The 22,021-nt window shown below is 40.6% G+C and overlaps 1 protein-coding gene across 3 annotated transcripts in view; it reads right to left on the bottom strand.

Moving 5' to 3' along the window:
• Window positions 1-5,000: 5,000 nt before the first annotated feature.
• Window positions 5,001-22,021, bottom strand: part of LOC125357461 (WT1 associated protein) — a 24,430-nt gene continuing 7,409 nt past the window's right edge. For 2 of the 3 annotated variants that reach the window (XM_048354389.1, XM_048354388.1), the window contains 7 exons: window positions 21,323-21,360; window positions 19,662-19,717; window positions 17,950-18,008; window positions 16,333-16,460; window positions 13,171-13,349; window positions 8,061-8,215; window positions 5,001-6,231 (listed from right to left, as the gene is read on the bottom strand). In XM_048354389.1, coding sequence (XP_048210346.1) covers window positions 5,648-6,231; window positions 8,061-8,215; window positions 13,171-13,349; window positions 16,333-16,460; window positions 17,950-18,008; window positions 19,662-19,717; window positions 21,323-21,352 — 1,191 coding nt within the window. In that variant the 5' untranslated portion in view covers window positions 21,353-21,360 and the 3' untranslated portion in view covers window positions 5,001-5,647. Of the gene's footprint in view, window positions 6,232-8,060; window positions 8,216-12,129; window positions 12,950-13,170; window positions 13,350-16,332; window positions 16,461-17,949; window positions 18,009-19,661; window positions 19,718-21,322; window positions 21,361-22,021 lie in introns of those variants that run through there. The other variant, XM_048354390.1, reaches the window with a different exon arrangement.

Raw genomic sequence — 22,021 nt, 5'->3', positions numbered from 1 at the left:
ACTGTTGGCTCACACTTGTAGTCCCAGCTCCTCAGAAGGCTGAGGCCATATATATTCGCTAGTATATTCGCTAGTCTTTCGAAGGGGCCTGTAATCATTCCTAGATTGATTTGTAGTGGCAGGAATCCAGGACAGGTTTTAGCCGCAGGCAGAGTTCCCCTACCTACCATACAGCAAATATCCTTCTGGGTCTCAGAGGAGAACAATGAATTCCAATGGATTTGCTATGGAATCAAGTTAGAAGTATACCCCTTACTTACTAGTTTTTGTTTTAAATTTATTTTATTTTATTTTTGTTTTGGTTGCCAGTCCTGGGGCTTGGACTCAGGGCCTGAGCACTGTCCCTGGCTTCTTTTTGCTCAAGGCTAGCACTCTACCTCTTGAGCCACAGTGCCACTTCCAGCTTTTTTCTACGTATGTGGTGCTGAGGAATCGAACCCAGGGCTTCATGTATATGAGGCAAGCACTTTTACCACTAGGCCATATTCCCAGCCCCCCCCCCCCCTACTTATTAGTAAGGGTAGTTCAACACTGTCTTCCCACAGCTGCCCATATGGGTCCATTGCAGAAGCAACGGCATCCCTTACCACAGAAATTTTCAATAACCACAGAGTGCTGGGTATGATGGCATATGCCTGTAATTCCAGCACTCAGGCAGATGGGAGGATGGTGGCCGGAAGCTACCTATGAAACCCTGTCTCAAACCCACACACACAACACAGATGAACTCACAAGACAAAAGAAGGAAGGGCACAGGTGGCTAATACTTATAATCTATCTACTTAGGAGGCTGAGATCTGGAGGTTGCTGTTTGAGGTCTACTCAGACAGAAGAATCAGACTCTTATTTCCACAGTAAACAGTAAAAAGCCAGATCAGAGGCATGCCTCAAGGACTGTTATTCCAGATGAGCTAGAACTAGGCCTTGAGTCCAAATCCTGGTCCTCCCTAAAATTATTTTTAAAAAAAGCTGGGGGGGGGGGGGCTGGGGATATGGCCTAGTGGCAAAGAGTGCTTACCTTGTATACATGAAGCCCTGGGTTCGATTCCCCAGCACCACATATACAGAAAACGGTCAGAAGGGGCACTGTGGCTCAAATGGCAGAGTGCTAATCTTGAGCAAAAAGAAGCCAGGGGCAGTGCTCAGGCCCTGAGTCCAAACCCCAGACTGGAAAACAAAACAAAACAAAACTAGGCAGTGTTTGAGTACAGCAAACACATTCACTCAGAACATCTGAGAAAAAGCTATCAGAATAATGCTTGCTTGCATTGTTTTGTAAAAGTGGCCAAGAAACTAGAATGATCAGCCACGTTACTATGGAAGTACTTTTATCTGTTTTCATTACACAACATCCCTGTAAAACAGGCTGGCCTCAAACTGGAAACCCTGTCACTTCAGCCCCCTAGTCATTGGATAACTTTTTTTTGGTTGCTGTTGGTCCTGGGGCTTGAACTCAGGGCCTGCACTGTCCCTGAGCTCTTGTGCTTAAGGCTTAGCACACTCTACCACTTTGAGCCCCAGCTCCACTTCAGTTTTTTTTTTTTTGTTTTTTTTTTGGCCAGTCCTGGGCCTTGGACTCAGGGCCTGAGCACTGTCCCTGGCTTCCTTTTTTGCTCAAGGCTAGCACTCTGCCACTTGAGCCACAGCGCCACTTCTGGCCATTTTCTGTATATGTGGTGCTGGGGAATCGAACCCAGAGCCTCATGTATACGAGGCAAGCTCTCTTGCCACTAGGCCATATCCCCAGCCCCTCCACTTCAGTTTTTTGAGTGGTTAATTGGAGATAAGAATCTCATGGGGACTTTTCTGCTAGGGTTGGCATTGAACCGTGATCCTCAGATCTTAGCCTCCTGAGTAGCTAGGGTTATACATGTGAGCCGTTAGCACCTGCTTCCAAACAGTAACTCTCACTGAACTGTGATAAGGCAATGCCATCTTCTTGTGAGATTATTTTCATCCCTTGTCTACAGATTCACTTATTTCTTTTCCTGTGCTGGGGAGAACTGTGGCCTGGTGTATGCTAGGCAAGCACCCATCTGCACTCCTCACCCCACAGTTCTCCCGAGACTCCCCTTGACGAGGCCTGTTGCATTAGCTGTCCCCAAGGCCTCTGTTTCAGCTATGGCCTTGCTCTCCCTGTGACTACCTCCAACTCTTTTGTATTTGGCACAGCTGTCATCTCCATTCAGAAGGCGAAGGGAAGCCTTTTGTAAAGCTGCAAGAGCTTCAGATCTTAGAATCATAGCTGGTTCTAATACCTTTTTTTTTTTTGCGGGGGGGTGCCACTCCTGGGATTTGAACTCAGGGCCTGGGCACTGTTGAACTTTTCTGCTTAAGGCTAGTGCTCTACACTTGAGATAGAGCTCCACTTCCAGTTTTTTGGTAGCTATCTGGCAGTGAAACTCTCAAACTTTGCTTCATAGGCTGGCTTTGAACCGTGATTGATCCTCAGATTTCAGCCTCCTGAGTAACTAGGATTACAGGCAGGAGCCACCAGCACTCAGCTTCAACTGCCAAATCTGAGGTAGACATCATCCAGGGAACTTTAAGGACAGCACCCTCAGAAACAGCAACACCTGCCAACCTTTAGTATTGTCTCTTCCTCTTAACACACTTCAAATAGTAAGAATTTGAGCCAGGGGCTGGTGGCTCACACCTGTAATCCTAGCTATTCAGGAGGCTGAAATCTGGGGATTGCAATTTAAAGCCAGCCTGGGCAGGAAAGTCTATGAGACTCTTATCTCCAATTAGCTACCAGAAAACCACAAGTGGAGCGGTGGCTCAAGTGATAGAGGGCTAGCATTGAACAGAAAGAGCTCAGAGACAGCGCCCAGGCCTGGAGTTCAAGCCCCACAACCGACAAAAAAACTGGAACCGGGATGTGATGGTAGTGGTAACACTGAGCAGTCTCTTTGTTGGCACTTGTGAATCGAATGTGGCTGGCCCCATATTCATACATTGAAGCTCTAATCCCAATGTAATGGATGCTATTAGGCCAGTCCTTTGGGGTGGGGGGGCAGTAGGTCTTGAGGGTAGTACCATCCTACTGAAGATAAGAGATGGTCCCTCTTCACTCTCTCTAGGGAGAATAAATACAGCAAGAAGGTAGCCCTTTGCAAGCCAGAAAGAGGGCAGGCCCTCACCAGGAACCAAAACAGCTAAATCTGATTGACTTCTCACCCTCCAGAACTGTGAAAATAGCTGTCTGCTGAAATATTCAGTCTATATAATAACAGCTCAAGACAGCATATGTACCTACTTCATTCAGGGCTGACTCAGTGCAGTACTTTCCCTAAGTCGTGTGATCAGATACACATTCAAAGCCACGACTTCCAGGAACCACCTCCACCTAGAAGTGGTCTGTCACCACTCATCTTACCAGCAGCCACAGCAGCAAGCCAGTTACTCAATTCCAGAAATGAGGAATTCCGACTGTACAACCACCGTAGATAATCTCCTCTCAGCTATTTGTCAAGGCAGATTTGACATATGAACACTAGTACTTAATACTCACAAGCCTCTTAAGTCATAAAATTTCTTGTTGAGGGCTGGGAATATGGCCTAGTGGCAAGAGTGCTTGTCCTACACATGAAGCTCTCGGTTCGATTCCCCAGCACCACATATATGGAAAATGACCAGAAGGGGCGCTGTGGCGCAGGTGGCAGAGTGCTAGCCTTGAGCGGGAAGAAGCCAGGGACAGTGCTCAGGCCCTGAGTCCAAGGCCCAGGACTGGCCAAAATAAAAAAAATTTCTTGTTGAAAAATTAATTTCCAACTGCATACCAACGATTATGTAACACCAACAGAAGTTAAAATACATAAAACCAACGCCCCTTATTTGGCAAAGATATAATATATATATATATATATATATATTTTTTTTTTTTTTGGCCAGTCTTGGGGCTTGAACTTAGGGCCTGAGCACTGCCCCTGGCTTCTTTTTGCTCAAGGCTAGCACTCACTCTGTCACTTGAGCCACAGCACCACTTGTAGCTTTTTTTTATATATATGTGGTGCTGAGGAATCAAACTCAGGGCTTCATGTATATGAGGTAAGCACTCTACCACTAGGCCATATTCCCAGCCCTGACACAAATATTTTATTGTGCATAAAAATGTCTAAAATTTTGTTATGTATAGAATTATTTTACTTGAGAAGACTGCACACAAGACTAAACAGTGCAATATTTCTGGTATACCCCTTTAATGCCATAGATATCTACAGAAGCAAAAAACGTAACTGCTATTTTCAAATAGCAGTATGTACTTCAGTTTCAAAGGAGCCTGTACTTCTGAGGTTGATTATATTACAAGTTATATCTGAAACAACTGTTTTGCTTTTACCAGAAATGATACATCTCAACCACATATATAGTGTGCTTTCTGGAGACTGGATACTTTGTTAATTGCACTGTATAAAATAAACCAAACTTTGCTGTCTTAATGCCTTGGTAATGTTTTCTCATATCCTAACTACTGAAAGACCTACTGATAACAGTACTTGCACACTGTCAGCACTGGCTAGAATTTTAACAAACAACAGGTCTCCAGGGAGACACTCATTTTCCTAACACCAGCAATTCATTTAAAACTTAGTGGTAGAGGGCTTGCCTAGCATGCATGAAACCCTGGGTTCGATTCCCCAGCACCACATAAACAGAAAAAGCTGGAAGTGGTGCTGTGGCTTAAGTGGTAGAGTGCTAATCTTGAGCAAAAGCAGCTCAGGGACAGTACCCAGGCCCTGAGTTCAAACCAAAAATACTTGGGAGGGTTATTTTCTTTAGATTTTTATTTTTAATTATTTTGCAACAACATCTTTCCATGTGCCAGAAAAAAATTCTAAGTGTAATGTAATTTCATCCTATAAAAGCTAGGAGTACAATAAAAATCAACGCAAAGACTATTAACTTCAATTTGTGGTATGTATGTCCTAGGATGCTATGCACGAATCCAGTGATCCAATGAAAATACATAGCCAAGGACAAATGCACAGAACAATGAGTGAAGGAGTTACAATAAAAATCTTTATTTAGGTTTGGTCAGTACAGGTAAGATATACTGGAGTCACAGCAATATGCACTAACAGGATACAACAGTTCATTAAAAACTGAGTAACTCTGCACACAGACTTCTTAAACATTCAGTCATCTAAAGATAAATGCACAGATGTATGATGGAAAAAAACTGTATCTAACACTGAAACTACTGTAGGACTCCATCAACAAGTCCAATTTTTAGTGATAAAAAAACTACTGTACTGGGCAAACTTGGCAGTCCTAAATCACATCTACTCTAACAAGTCTGGATGGTGCGTAAGTATTTAACAGCACGAGGAAGAATAAGAATGCCTTACAAAGCACAGATATATACAGACATCATTGTGTTATACTTAAAGATTCCCATTTACAACTTCACATTAACTCATATAAAAATAACTTGACCCTACACAAAATGTCCTTTTAGCAACATTCAAAGGAATTAACTATTACAATGTTCAAAGTGGCAGAGGTATTGAAGCAAAAATAAAAAGAACAAAACGAAAACACACCCACAAAAAGGCAAATTGTGACAAAAGTATGCATTGATTTTTCTGGACAGTATCCTCTCCCAAATTAAATGACACTGTATAAAAATTTGCTGGAAAAAATATTACAAAACTGAGCCCTGCACATTTACACTTGAGTCCAAGCCATTCTGAGCATGGCGGGAACCCACAGTTCGGTTGCCTTTCCCGCTCACGGCTCTCTCCTCTCGCGGGTCAGGATTGGAGTCTGTATCATTGGAGTGGTGTGTGAGAGAGTTTTCACTGCCCGTGGGAGAGTCTACACTTTCATACCCAGCACTGAGTTGGTTTACCAAGCTACTACCTCTGCCAGTTCTCTCCTCTGAGCTGCTGGTGGCCTTATTCCCATTCCCGGGAGAAGAAGGAAAGCCATCCTCAGCTGTGCTCCCCTCCCTGGGAAATCCAGACCCAGACGTCCTCTGGCGGGAGGAGCTGCTGCCGTTACTTGGTCCATTTGCCAGTCGGCTGCAGTCTTTACTGGTGGTCTCCGCCTGCTCGGCAGGTTCAGACGATGTAGTCCTGCTGGTGCTGGGAGCTGCTGCTTGCGACTGCTGCTGCTGGTACTGAGCTAACTGCTGGCGCGTCTCCTTCAGCTGCTGCTGCAGAACTAGAATGGTGCTCTGCATACCCTCTACTTCTTCATCAAGTTGAATGATGAAGTCGTTCAGTTCTGTGCAAGGGAGAGTCAAACTTTAATATCTCTCTTAACATATTTGATAAATTTAAGTGTCTGCCACAAAGCCAGTCAGTAAATTCCTGAGAAGTTAACAAATACATGTTTGAAATACAAATACAACTCTAAAACCATAACATATTTTTAAGTTTTACTTGGAATTTCTGTGTGTGCGTGTGTGCATGCATATATGCTGGTAACAAGGCTTGAATGCGGTGCCTGGGCACTGGCCCTGAGCTCTTTTGCTCAATGCTAGCTCAGCTCCACTTCCAGCCTTTTGTGGTTAACCGAAGGTAAAAGTCTCACAGAAGGCTTTGAACAGCCATCCCCAAATCTCAGCCCCCTGAGTAGCTAGAATTATAAGCATGAACCAGTGCTGCTTGGCTTTGGCTTGGAATTTTTTTTAGCAGACATTCAGGAATGAGATTGGAAGAAAGTCAGATGCTTCTAATAATATATGAAAGCAGCCAAGTTAACATTGATTTGATTCAAAGTATCCTGCCTGATTGAAGCGAAAAACTCTAGTCCACATTTATCTGAAAGGTCTACCACAGCAATCCTTCTACCCCTAACTTTTACCCAGTGTCTTGGATCCAGTCTTGGGCCAGTCCTCAGGACAGTGAGCTCCTATCTCTAACCAAGGTGTGTTCCACATACAAGAATAAAACCACACAAAACAGTTCCTGGCAATATTGAAGTTCACATGTCCATTATGTTTCTAAAAAGGCTTTAAAAAAATCCCTCACTGGTAGATAAAATCTACTTAATCAATACCAAGAGCGAAGAATCATTACTTTGAAAAGGCAGTTTTAAAAATAATACTTGGAGCTGGGTGCCAGTGGCTAAAGCCTGTAATTCTAGCTGTTTAGGTGGCTGAGATCTGAGGATTAAGTTTCGAAGCCAGCCTGGGCAGGAAAGTCTGTGAGACTCCTACCTCCAATAAACTCAGAAAAGGCCAGAAATGGTGCTGTGGCTCAAGTGCTAAGAGCACGAGCCTTGAGCAAAAGAAGCTCAGGGATAGTTCCTAGAACCTAAGGACAGGCACAATAAATAAGTTTGAAGCTGTGTTCAGGGGGTCACACCTATAATCCTAGTTACACAGGATCTGAGGACCGTGGTTTAAAGCCAGCCTGGGTGAGAAAGTCCATGAGACTTATCTCCAGAGAACTGGAAGTGGCAATGTGGCTCAAGATGGCAGAGTGCTAGCCTTGAGCAGAATGAAGCCAGGGACAGTGCTTGGGCCCTGAGTTCAAGCCCTAGGATTGGGGGGGGGGGGGGGAGGGAGTTTAGTCTTAGCAAATTTAAATATTAAATCCATTACTAAACAGGACCTGAGTAGATATTATCTTCTGGAAATTTCCAACTGTTTCCAACATTTCCAACTGTTTCCAACATTTATACTTAAGATACTTTCAAGTAATAAACACAATACCTTGGGGCTGGGAATGTGGCCTAGTGGTAGAGTGCTAGCCTCACATACATGAAGCCCTCGGTTTGATTCCTCAGCACCACATATAGAGAAAAAGCCAGAAGTGGTGCTAGTCTTGAGGGAAAAAGCCAGGGACAGTGCTCAGGCCCTGAGTTCAAGGCCCGGGACTGGCAGAAAACAAAGAACCCCCCAGAAACACAATACCTTTATCCTAAAAAGCAACCAGGAGAACAAGGAAGGAAAACCCCTAAAATGCAATTTCTTTGCTGACTCTGTAAGAAATGTTTCATATAATCATCAACTGAGAACAATCTAACCTACAATATTTCATGCCTGGCACTTTTTAACAGGCAGTTCAAAGTTAAAACAAAAGCAATCAAAACCCCTCCAGCCTTACCATCCTGACTGCTTTTAAGCTCCTCACTATATTTCTTCTGTAACGCCAACTCTGCTTCAAGCTGTGCAATGCGGCCCTGGGACAGCTGCCTTCCAAGCTCTTGGTTCTCCTGGATAAGCATTCGACACTTCGCCATTAACTTTTTGCCTGTTTGGCTGCAATGGAAAGAGTCAACCATCACAAAATGAAGACAACCTTCTCATCTGCCTTTGTTTACAATTATTACAGCGATGGGTGGAACACATACAGAACACAGGATAGCACCTGTAGTTTCCATCTTCTTTTCTGGAACATATCCATCTTCTGCATTTCTGTATCTTACCAACACACTGACAAAAGTAAACCCTGAACAAAATGTGTCTAGCCCCTTTTTGTTTTTATTAATTATCCATTCCATTCTGAATTACCATTTGAAATAGAAACGGGCCAGTTAACAGATGCCTTGGAAGTACCACTATTAATACAGCATTTAGGCACTTATCTTTATCATACAAAAATAAATGCCACTATAAAATACTTTCTCTAGCTAAGTGCTGGTGGCTCACACCTGTAATCCTAACTAATCAAAGGCTGAGATCTGAGGGTTGCAGTTCAAAACCAGCCACAACAGACATATCTGAGACTTCAATTAACCAGCAAAAAGCCAGAAGTGGAGCTGTGGCTCAAATGGTAGAGTTGCCACTGTTGGGGCCAAGTAAGTGGATAAGATTCTAGGCTCAAGCCCCAGTGCTAGCCACCCCCCTCCCCCCCAAAAAAAACCAATTCTTCTACTATTTCTACTCACTAATTCCTTATTTAACTTCTTTATGAGTTATGTACACTTTTGGGCTCCCAAATTGGGGTGAAGGCTTTTTGTAAAACTTAATTTTGCCATGACTCAGATGTTATTGATGTTAGTAAAGACCATCCCTGCATCATAAAAAGACTACTTATAACAAATACTAAAAACCTGGAAATATCTGCCAAATTAAGAGCACCATACTTTCCAGTAGAAACCAACTAGTTTTTGTTTTTAAAGAAACCTGATTTAAATACCTGTGACACAGGAGACCTAGACAGGGACATTCTCATTGAGTTAGGTCCTTATTCTATTCTACTTTTCTTTCTTCTACTAGGACCTTCCGCTTGACTGGTAACATTATTTCCAGGGTATTTAGTAAAACCATACAATTTTTAAAACAAAGCAATTTTTTAAAAATTAATAATTTTTTGGTGCTGGTTCTGGGGCTTGAACCAAGGGTTGGTTGAGCTTTATTGCTCAAGGCTGGCTCTCTGCCAGTTGAGTGGTGCCTCCACCTCTGTCTTTGAACTGCAATCCTCAGATCTCAGGTCTCCTGAATATCTTGGATTGTAATGGTGAGCCATTGGCATCTGGACCCTCATAGTGCTTCTTACATTTTTCCTTCTCAAGTAATATTGCAAAGTTCTTTTACGTAGACCTTGTGTTCTTTGCTCTTCCTTCCTACTGTGACTCCAGATGTTTCAACTAGCACCTTCAGACTTTAGTCTCCACTTAGAAATCAAACAGTAAAGAAAGATGAATACACCACTGTCAAAGACAGTGGTATCCTTTCCACTTGGCACCTGGGCTCTAACAACTTTGTTTCTTGCCAGCAAATAGCCTCTAAGTTTTCCAATTAGTCTGCAAAACTCTTAAATGGATTTAATTTTTTTTTAAAGATCCTATTGCAAAATACATTGTGACCTGACTTAAATTATTGTCATTAACTACGCCATAAAGAACCTGTGCTCTTAGCACACACACAGAAATGAGATTAGTAGTGCACTAATATGGAAAGTGTGCTTAGCAGATATGAGGGTGCTTAGGATATAGTTCAGTAGTACGGTGCAAGACCCCTAGATTTAATTCCCAACACCATTAAATAAATAGATGGATGCATATATACACACATACAAAGTTGAGAATTGCAAATACTTGACAAATAAATGAAAACTGAGGATTACTCCTTTCATTCAAATCTTTTTGGAATTTTTTTTTGCCAGTCCTGGGGCTTAGACTCAGGGACTGAGCACTGTCCCTGGCTTCTTTTTGCTCAAGGCTAGTACTCTGCCACTTCAGCCACAGCGCAACTTCTGGCCATTTTCTGCATATGTGGTGCTGGGGAATTGAACCCAGGGCCTCATGTATATGAGACAAGCACTCTTGCCACTGGGCCATATCCCCAGCCCCTTTTTGGAATTTTTTTAATCATAGAAAACCCAACTCACTCAATAAACGCCAAGTAAGTATAATAGAACTTAAGGTTTATAAAGAACGAATATTATATATACTACTATGCTCTTAAATATATGCATCACCAAAGGTACAAACAAGTGGACAAGGTAACTCAGAAAATTGTCCCTCTTTCCCAACCCCTACCTTTCTTCAGGCAGTCTTACTACTGCATAGCCCAGGCTAGCCTCAAATACTGGATCTTTGTGCCTTAGCCTCCTGAGTGCTTAAGATTATTGGCCTGAGACACTATGCCCAGCTCAGAGAACTTCCTTCCTTAAAATCTAAGCAAAAAACTGGGCCGGAGAAGTGGCTCTAAAGTACAAGGATCTTTCATCAGAAGTTCAAACTCCAATACCACCAAATAGGAAGGCAAGCAGACCAAGTAAGGGGATACAAAACACCAAATATATACTTCATGTAAAAAATAAAAAATTTTTTAAAAGCCCACAAAAAAACACAAGCCAAACGACTTGACTTATTCTACATTAAATATTACTAGTTAAGCATGACTTATTTCAAGTTAATAATGCATAGTACCTAAAATACTCTGGCTTATGGTCTAATTTACATAAAATATCCATTTATGGGAGATTAAAGTAAATCACGATTCATTGGTATAATGGAACTACTATATACACATAAAACTGTAGTTAATCTAGATACACTAAAAAATGCCCAAGAGATAATATGAAGCGCGGGGTGGTGGTGGTGAGAGGGTGGGAGGTGAACCTGCAAGTTATCTGTATGTGCAGTATTATCCCACTTGTTTAAAACCAATATACATAAGATGACTGTATGTGCATATACATTACCTTGACAGTACCCAAGAATCAACAATTACTGCTCCTAGAGAGCAAAAGGTGTCAGGTTTACTCACATCCAGGACTGACACTTACTTTCCACCTCTACCTTTCACCAATGTTCAATATTATACATACATATTATCTTAGGAAGGGAAATTTTAACAATAACAAGAAAAACAGGCCATAGGCCTCAGAGTGATTCATTACCCAGCTAGAAATCAGATGCTAGTGGCTAAATTTGAATACATGGTAATAATACATTTTATGAATTACTTCTTGACCTAGTGAAGATACTTAGTCCATTTCTACAGTGATAATAAAACATGTAAAATAAGCACCAAAGACTTAATTTGGGCACAGTAAGCTAATTTCAAACATCTGGTGTACTTACCCTCAAAGTCACACAAAATCCCTCTGCAACCCTCCCCCACCCCACAATCAAGTTCCCTAAAGCACAAACATACATGATACTTACAATTGATTTGAATGATTAAGAGAGAACTTAAGTCACCCTTGTTAAAACATTTAACGTTGGGGCAAGCTGGATTTATCTTCCACTCATCTCAGACTCCATTATCACCAAGCGAAAATTCAAATTGGTGACATATAGAATGATCTGACGAAAAAAATTCACCTCCAGGACTGGATGAAAAATAATGCCTCATTCCATCTAAATGATCACTATACCATTTGTCAATTCACAAAATGTCTCATCTCACTGAGGCCAGCTCGAAGTTCCACATATTTCCCCAATCTTGTCAGGTAACCCTGTGAGACTAGCTCACATTCATTTCTACTGCAATATTCTGGGAAAACATGTCAAAAAGCAACAATCAAGTCTCCTTGTCTTTTATACCAGCTGGAATAAAATAAGTCCTTGAAAATAAACAGCCTTTTCCTTCACTTTGAAGAGCACAGAACCATTGTTTCAAAATGAACCTGCTCTCCACAGCCCCTCCCCAAATAAAAATGTTAAAGAGTACAACAAAATCAGAGTATTCCTTGAATTAAAAAAAAAAAACCCAACTACTTGAAGGCACATTTAATTTAATATCAAGAGTGCAATACAAAAGGCTCAAGTACAATGAAGGAACACATTCCCCCATTAACACCAACATCAATGCTCTTTCAACATGTGCCTGTTGGATGGGATGAGGGTTTACGTTCACCACCGAAAAAAATAATGCAGTGAATCTCATCACAGCCATACAATCTAGTTGTGAAATGAATGTTTATAATGCTTCAAACAGTTGAAAGCTCAAGTTTGATACCACACCTTGTTTGTACATTCCTCTGTTAAGATTATCTACAGTTTTTGAAACCATTAAGCGAACAAACCATTGATTGAAACCACATGGATTTAAGGCTCCATTGAGGAATTCCGAATCCTAAGCTAATAAATCAAATATATGCACTACTTGTACTGACATCTATTACTTGATTCTCTGATGGCTATTCAAAGTTGGTTCTTAGCAAGTAAAACCTTTAAAAGCAAAATTCACCTAATTTGTTTTAACCCAGTAGTAGTTCAACAGCAATCATGAAGTCCACAGTCTTATCAGTAAAACTGATATACAGTGTCTCTAAGTCACTGTGCTCAAGGTTAAGAGCGATGAATATTCCAGTTTTTACATTTTACAGGAATTTTACATGTTCAATTCAGGATTTAAAAATCTCTAGGTTTTCAATCCTCCAAATTGTCTGAAGACACACTGTGCCACAGACTTAAGACTTCTTTTTCTCCCTCTATTTTCTTCAAACAGAAACATTTCTCAAGTGTCTACGTGTTCTAGAAGGGGAATTTTTCGGAGGTGGCCTCTTCTTCGGAATAGTCCGATGGCAAATCGGGCCTCTGAAGCAAGGGGAAGGGGAAGAGAAAAAAGCTGAAACACAAGGTTCATCTGGTAAGTCTTACATTAACCATTACAAGCTGGACAGTCTAAGAATGTGGCTTTTTTTGGCTCAAAAAGCCTGAGTCTTGGTGTGGAAACGAGCACTTGGCTGACCCACCACAGCTTTCTCGCAGTGGCACTGTCAGGGAAGTCTTGACTGGGGAGTATGATTTGTTTACCTATCAGGCGTAAACTTCCAGGCACTCAGTTCATTTTGGGCTTGTTCCAGTTTGTCTTTAGTCTGTTCCAGTTCACCTTTCATTTTGAGGAAAAACAAGTTGATCGCTGGGTCGACCATTGTAGATCTCAGTTGGGCAACACTCGGCTGTTGGACTTGCTTGAGGTACTGGATTTGAGTCTGTGCAAAACAAAAGAACTATTATTACCAAATCCAAGGAAAAGACAGGGGAGCTTCCCTTCTAGTAACCTGAATCACCAGTTGGTTCATTAAGCCTCCATCCTATCCTCTTTCATCTTAACTATAGAAAAAGTAAAAATGAGTAAGACCCTGTTTCCAAAGAAACAGAGGGGGGATGTGCTCAATGTAAAGTCATGGCTAAGCAAATGTAAGGCCTTGGGGTTGATCCCCAGAACTGCAAAAACAAAAATAAAATGAGAAAATAAAACAGATGCATACCTACAATCCCAGCATTCTGAGGCAGGAGAATCACAGGAGGCTAGCCAGGGTTACACAGTAAGACTTTGTCTTAAAAAAAAAGCCAATCAGATCAAACAAAAACCAAACACCGTTATTCACGTAGTAATTGTGGCAATCTACTGGTGTTTTCATGACTAGGACTCCAAATAAATAAAAGTTATATTTCACTTTGTAACCAACAGTGTTTCGTTGTTGTTTTGTTTTGATTTTGTGCAGTTGTGGGGCTTCAGCTCAGGGTCTGGGCACTGTTCCTTGGCTTTTATTTATTTTTTTTCTCTCAAAGCTGGCACTCTATTACTGACTTTTTGGTGATTAATTGGAAATAATACTTTCCTGTACCAAACTGATCAGATTGTGATTCTCAGATCACAGCCTCTCGAGTAGCTAGGATTACAGATGCGAGCCACCGTGGGGCACCCAGCTAGCATCTTACTTTCATCTTTAGGAGCCAGTGGCTAGTTACTCCTAGCTTCTCAGAAGGCTGAGATCTAAAGATCAAGGTTCCAAGTTGCCTAAGAAGGAAGCCTACAGTTAGGATCATCTCCAAAATTCACCAGAAAAAAAGCCAGAAGCAGAGCTGTGGCTCAAGTGCTAGAGCACGGGTCTTGAGAGAAAAAGCTAAGGGACAGTGTCCAGGACCTCAGTTCAAGCCCAAGTACTAGCACAAACGTGCACATACACAAGAAAAAGGATGGGTGTGTGTGTGTGTGTGAAAATCAGTGCAGTATTAGCTCGTTTTCTCTCATTTTCTGCTAAAAGAAATTATTCTACATTAAACTCTTCTAAAAACATAAAAAACACTTAAGCAATTTCACTTCTAAATTTAAAAAATGCAATACTACTATTATAGCCTTATTTTCTAGTACTTTAAGGGGAAAAAAATATGATCGCCACCCCTTTTTGATCTAAATCACAGAACTATAAAGCCGAAATGTAACTAGATCTAGGTCATGATGCTTATTTTGGGGGGCAATGAAGTAGCCACTTGTGACTAGAATTCTAGCTCTCAGGCCTCTTGACTCCTGGTGTTGTGCTCATGCCACAGTACTAGAACCCTCCATTACATATGAAACATTGCACTTTAACTTTAGTTTACTATTTGGCAGCACACTAAAAATATATTGCTAAAACATGAAATAGTCACTTAGCAATAAATTTACCACTTTCTTCATACCCAAAGCAGAACTGGCTCAAGATCCTGCTTCACACTACGACTTAAATAGGATGAAAGTTAAAAAATTACCTACTATAAATTTAGTAAAAGGGATACATATGGAAATATATATGGTTTCATTATGAAAAACAATGCTGAGAACCAGTGGCTCAGGCTTATAATCCTGGCTATGCAGGAGGCTGAGATATGAGGATCATGATTTAAAGCCAGCCCTGGCAGGGAAATTCACAAGACTCTTATCTCCAATCAAGCACAAAGTGGAAGTGGTGCTTCGGCTCAAGTAGTAGTGCTAGAGCCTTGAGCATAGACAGGCTCAGGGACAGCATCCAGGCCCAGAGGTCAAGTCCCAGGACTGACAGGAAAAAAAAAAAAAAAAAGGAAAAGAAAAAAAAAAGTTTAACTTAAGATTTGTTTAAAATGATTCATTTTAACCAAAAAAGTACAATTGCTTATTCGATGCTAGGCAAGCTAATGATAATTTAATATAGGAAGAATAAAGCATATCACATGCATAGGTTGCAAAGTCCAAAAAGTCAGTAATTTTCAGTCATGGAAAAAAGACGCAAATATGACTGAAACCAATTCCTTTTTCTGAGGAAGAGATTACTGTTTTCTTTCTCTTTTGGGGGTGGGTGGGTAATGGGGTTTGAACTGAAGAGTCTCCAACTTTCCTGCTCGGGCTGGCTTGAACTGCCATCCTCAGATCTCAGCCTCCTGAGTAGCTAGGATTCATTTTAAAGTGTTTTAAAAGTGTATTCATAAGATATTTTGAGTTGACAAATGATTATATGAAAAATAGTAAAAACTAGAGGAAATTAAAAACGATTTTCATTTATGAACAAAGAATTAAAAGCAAGTGAAATAAAAGGGATATGTTCAAAGTAGGTAGTTTAGAACTATGAAAACAGAACAAGGAAACCTGCTGAAATGATTTTTGGGAAGAAGAGTTAGTTACAGAGAAGATGAGATTGATTGGAATGTGTAGAAATGTAACTGAGATAAGAGGACTGAAGTTCTAGACCAGCTTAGGCACAAGTTTGCTTTAGCGACCATAGCTACAAAGAAAAAAGCTGGGAGTGGAGGCACAGGCTTGTCATCCTAGCTATGGTGAGAAAACAGAATCATAGTCCAGGTTAATCTGGGGAAAAATAAAGACTCTATCTCAAAAATACCCAGAGCAAAATGAGCTAAAGGCATGGCTCAAGTGAAAGAGCACCTGCCTAGCAAGCACGAGGCCCTGGGTATAAACCCTGGTACCTAGAAAGAAAAGAGGAAAACAAAAGAAAATGAGTGGAAATTTCATAGAATGTCTTCTTGGCCACAAAAGGAAATCTAAAATCTAAACAAGAAAACGCTGTCCATGAAAAATTTACACTCAGCATTTTTACAATGCAAAATGTATACACCCTAAAAATATACACCATTACCAATACTTTTTAAAATAACATGTATAATCTGCACGAAAATCTAATTCTTCAATTTGACTTTTGAACAATTTGAAATACTTACAGTACACTCTTGCATCTCTTGTTCCTTGGTTGCTAGTCGCATTACAAGGATGTTTTCTCTTCGTGCAGACTCCTGCTGTTGCTGCTTTAGTTTTTCTTCAGACTCCCTTAAGCCAGTTACATCATTTGCTGATTAAAAAAAATCCAAAATATGAGTATTTCAAGATAAACAAAAGTTAGAACTTCCTTCTAAGAGCAATAAAAAACGTATCAACTTTTCAGTCTTTATCCTTTCTTTTAACAAGGACATTCATTCTGATCATAGTGATCCACAGCTATTCAATTATGTTCTTAAGGGCTGGGAATATGGCCTAGTGGCAAGAGCGCTTTCCTCGTATACTTGAAGCACTGGGTTCGATTCCCCAGCACCACATATACAGAAAAATGGCCAGAAGTGGCGCTGTAACTCAAGTGGCAGAGTGTTAGCCTTAAGCAAAAAGAAGCCAGGGACAGTGCTCAGGCCCTGAGTCCAAGGCCCAGGACTGGCAAAAAAAAAAAAAAAAGGATTCAATTATGTTCTTAAAAAATACTTCTTGTATTTACTTATTTTTGTTTATGTGTTGGTCATGCATGCTAGGCAAGTCCTCTACCACGATGTCATAGTCCCAGCCCTGAATTATGCTCTTTAAAGCTTATTTGTCAGGAACTGGTAACCCATGCCTATGATCCTAGCTACGCAGGAAGCTAGGGTCTGAACCTCATAGTCCGAAGCTAGCCTATGCAGGAAAGTCCATGCGACGCTCATCTCCCTCTATCACTCACCCCTGTTCCCTTTTTGCTTTCTTAACACTGTTTCAACGTTCTATTCTCACAGACGCATATGATATACTATGACCATACTTGCCCTCCTTCTGAGATCCCCCCACCCATTTTACTTATCCTGTCACTCTCTTTTTAATGTATGTTAAATGGCACCAATGGGATCTGCACTATGGGTTTGCACATGCATATATTTTACTTTAATCAGAATAACTCAATTCATCTATTTCCTCATTCCCTTTACCCCAATTAGTCCTTTTATAACCTACTCACAATACAAAATGCCATTTACCATATGGACAATTTAATTAGTACCTGAAACTTTCTATACCTACAAATAGCATGCTATTCTACTGAAAAGTGACAAACGGAAATTAAACTGTTTGGATTGTTTTTAGCAAAATTTGAAAAATCTAAATATAGGCTATATCATAATGTTACATTTTCACAAAGCTATTACTGGATGCATCTACCTATTTCTAGTAACTCATGCTTCAACTCAAACTGCTCCGTAAAAGATTTAGGCATCAAAGAAAGTCTGAAGTAGTTGGGAGTTACTCTCATATACACCCTTGGAATCTCCCTCAGAAGACATTCTATCTCCTGTGTGATATTATCATGTGTATCATATTTTCCAGCTCAACACAGTGCCTGCACAGAGCTCTTGTAATGAAAGTTGAATCCAAACTATGACTACAATTAAAAATAAAAACATTGTAATAAACTTAAAATACAGCCTTTACAAACGTTACCTAACATAAAAAGAATACATTAGTAATACAGCCAATTTTTCTTTAACAAGCTAAAAGAAGATGGCTACACTAACAATTTATAGGAAGCTAAAACAAATAAAACTTACAGTTAAGATCTGTGTACTTGCCCTCCAAAGCTTGGACATATGCTTCATACTGTTTCCATCTAGTATAAAAAGAAGTCCATATTAGGGTGACATTGAAATTGCTCTTGTGCTAAAAGATGTATCTATAAACTTAAATTTTAAGACAAGGCAGGTACCAAGTGGCTTATGCCTGTAATCCTAGCTGCTAAGGAGGATGAGATCTAAGGATCACGGTTTGAAGCCAGCCCAGACAGGAAAGTCTGTTAAGATTCTTTTATCTTCAATTAACCTCCAGCAAACTGGAAGCAGACCTGGGACTCAAAGCTGCAGAGTGCTAGCCTGGAGCAAAAAAGCTCAGGGATAGTTCTCAGGCCCAAGTTCAAGTTCTACAACTGACCAAAGAAAAACAGATTAAGAGAAATTCTGCTGGATGCTTTTTCATTTGGGGACAATTATAAATCTAGTTTCACTAATAATAAATTAGTTGCTTCATCTCACCTCAATTTTGAGGAGACAGGTAAAAGAAGCCATGGAAATATGCTTTCTGTTCTGAACACAAACATACATGCTCTTCTGGGGGAGATTACATCCCAAATTCACTCTGGAATCACTGATGGACAATGTCTAGATGACAGAAGTTGAATAAAAACCCCAGGTACAGCTGGGCACTGGTGGGCTCATGTGTATAATTCTAGCTATTCAGGAGATTGAGATTGGAAAACTACGGGTCAAAGCCACCTGAGCAGTAAAGGTCTCCAGATTCCATCTCCAATTAACCTCCAAAACTCTTGATTGGGGTGTGGCTTCAAGTGGTAGAGTGCCAGTTGTGTACACAAAGCTGGAATTGCCAGGCACCTGTGGCTCATGCCTATAATCCTAGCTATTTAAGAGGCTGAGATCTAAGGATCCTGCTTCTAAGCAGGCCCTACGAAGTCCCTGAGATTCTTATCTCCAACTAATCAACAAAATAGCCAGAAGAGCTCAAGACAGAACAAAAAAGCTTTGAGTAAAAAAGTGCGTGCGCGCACGCACACACGCGCGCACACACACACACCACAGCCAGAATGAAGAGAGGGAAGCAGTGAGGGATGAATCAAACATAAAAACAAAACCAATCCTATTAAGTTGAAAAGTACACTAAAGAGCAGGGTCTCTACATTAAGTTCAAATGCTTTCCAAGCAACAACTCTATGGAAAAAAAAACAAAACCCAAAACACCCAAGATTCTATGTTAGAAATTATCTAAGCCAATGCTGCTGTTCTTTGAAGTATTACACAGAGCAGAAGTAGGCCACAGGAAACATGTTTAACATGAGAGCTGGGTGCCAGTGCATCACACCTATAATCCTAGCAACTCAAAAGAGGCTGAGACCTATCACAGTTCCAAGCAAACCCAAAGCTACTCTCATCTCCAATTAACCACAAAAAGCCAAACAACACAAAAGCTAGGGGACAGTGCCCAGACCCAGAGCTCAAGCTCCAGGACAAGCAAAAATAAAATAAAATAAAATACAAGGAGAGACTGAGGCTGTATTATTCTAGGTGTGGTGGCATACCCCTGTGAATCCAACAATCAGGATTCTGAGTGAGGAGGACCATGAAGTTCAGAAAAGCCTAGGCTATACAGCAGGAAACTGCCCCAAAGAACAAAAACAAAACAAAACTACTGGTGGCATATAAAGATAAACGCTACAGTAGAGTAACAATCTTTTTTGGATAAAACAACATTTTACCTTAGGATTAACTCATCTCGTGCCATAACTTTGAAGTCTGTTTCACTCAGACGAACCTATAAAGAGAAAGAATTAAAGAGAACTGAATGTTATTCCTGAAGAAATACAAAGCTGGGCTGTGGCCCACCCAGGCTTGTGATCCCAGCATTTGGGGACCAGAATGTACAATAAAACTGTCTCACAAAACTAAACATAGCCAAGTGCTGGTGGCCACTCCTTTAATCCTACTCAGGAGGCTAAGATCTGAGGATGACAGTTCAAAGCCAGGCCAGACAGGAAAATCTGTGAGACTCTTATCCCCAATAAAGTGAATGTATAAGTACTTCAGATTAAGATGTTAACGTTATAATCCGGCTCCTCAGAAGGCTCAGATCTGAAGCCACTCTGGACAGTAAAATCCCAAGAAACTCCATTTCCAATTAACCAACAAAAAGACAGTCTGAAGACATGTTGGCTAGAATGGCAGAGCACCAGCCAACCAAGCACAAGCAAGCAAAGAAAGGGTGTGAAGCCCTGGATTCAAGCCATAGCACTGGCACGTAAAGAAAGAAAAGATGTTCAAAACAAACCAACGAACACAGCATAAGCTAAAAAGGCCTCATAAATTGAGAAATACTGTTTTCCTTATCCTAAGAGAATTATAAAGGTGAGGTACTTTTCCTGGTTTAGTATAGTTAAAACTTTATCAAGTTCCTATGTAAGAAATCAATTTTCCCACCTGGAACTAGGGGTGTACCTCAGTGCTAGAGCATTTGCTTAGTATATTTGAGAGTTCCTGGGTTAGATTTCCAATACTACAGGGAAACAAGCCAAAAAAAAAAGCTTCCTTAAAGAAGTTTTAAGTTGTAAAAACAATCAGTAATATAGCACTATAAAAGAGGGAACAAGGGCTGGGGATATGGCCCTAGTGGCAAGAGTACTGCCTCGTATACATGAAGCCCTCGGTTCAATTCCCCAGCACCACATATACAGAAAACGGCCAGAAGTGGCGCTGCGGCTCCTCAGGCCCTGAGTCCAAGCCCCAGGACTAGCAAAAAAAAAAAAAAAAAAGAGGGAACAAGCACTGGACCAGAAGAATAAAAAACTATCTGAAGAAGCGCCCAGCAATCCTTTAATTTATATAAACACAGTGGAATTCTTCATTCATTTCACAATAATCTCATTCTCAAATTTAAGATAGAAATTTCTGCTACAAATTATCTAATAGCTCAATTAAGCAGGGTCCCTGTAATCCTTCCTGGCTAGTCAGTAGGCTGGGATCTGAGGACTGGTTCAAAGACAGCCCAGTCAGGAAACTCTGTGAGACTGTTATCTGCAATCATCCCATTCAGAAAAAGCCAGAAGTAGTTGTGGCTCAAGTAGTAGAGTGCTAGCCTTAAGCACAAAGAGGCTCAGGGGCAGTGCCCTGAGTTCAAGCCCAGTACTGGCATGCATGCATGAATGAATAAATTGCTCACTTAAATATTAACCACTTAAAAAGCCATACTCTACTCTCCCAGCTGAACCAAAAATTCCACTTATAAACTGTTCCTCGTCTGTGGCAGTCATTCTGTGTGTAGGTTTGCAGAATACATGCATTAGTGACTAAACTCAAGGCAAGGACATAGGAGGATTTCAAGGTTAGTAAATAAAACTCTAAAAGAAAAAGTAGATACTCGTACCTTTTTAGGAAGAGGTTCTTCGTTGGTCATCTTGAATCCTAAAAAAACAAATGGAAGACAAAAAGTTTAATTGATAGTTTTTTCCAATTAAAGCAAAACAAAAAGATAATTTGTTATTTTAAGCCAATTTATTAAACTGGAAAATGCTGTGTGATTGAACCCAGCCCAAATTCCAACATAAAACAGACATTAAAAAAGGTACAGCCAGATGCCAGCGGTTTACACCTGTAATCCTAGCTACTCAGGAGGCTGAGATCTGACAATTGAGGTAAGCCAGCCCAGGCAGGAAGTCTGTGAGACTCTGTAAATCTACAATTAACCACCACAAAACAGGAAGTGGCACAGTGGCTCAAGAGGTACAGTGCCTTGAGCTTAAGAGCTTAAGGGACAGTGTGCCCAGGCCCAGAGTTCAAGCTCCATGACTGACAAAAAAAAAAAGATTAAAAACACATGAGAGTTTTTGTATAATCTACACCCAATTCCCTTTTTGTTAATGTCTTCCATTATGGGATTTAACTTTTTTTTTCCTTTAAAGGTACTGATGCCTTTGGATGCAGCTATAAAGAGGCAAGATACAAATCTTGCATAAGTGTTAACTTTGTGCTGATGTTAAATACTGACCTCTGGAGGTAAGCTAGATATGTAGCTGGAAAGGATAAAGAAAGGCAGCACTTGAGATGAAAAGATGAGATGAAAAGA

Source organism: Perognathus longimembris, chromosome 9 (genome assembly GCF_023159225.1).
Source record: "Perognathus longimembris pacificus isolate PPM17 chromosome 9, ASM2315922v1, whole genome shotgun sequence".
Classification (NCBI taxonomy): domain Eukaryota; kingdom Metazoa; phylum Chordata; class Mammalia; order Rodentia; family Heteromyidae; genus Perognathus; species Perognathus longimembris.
This window is presented reverse-complemented; position numbering and strand designations above follow the sequence as displayed.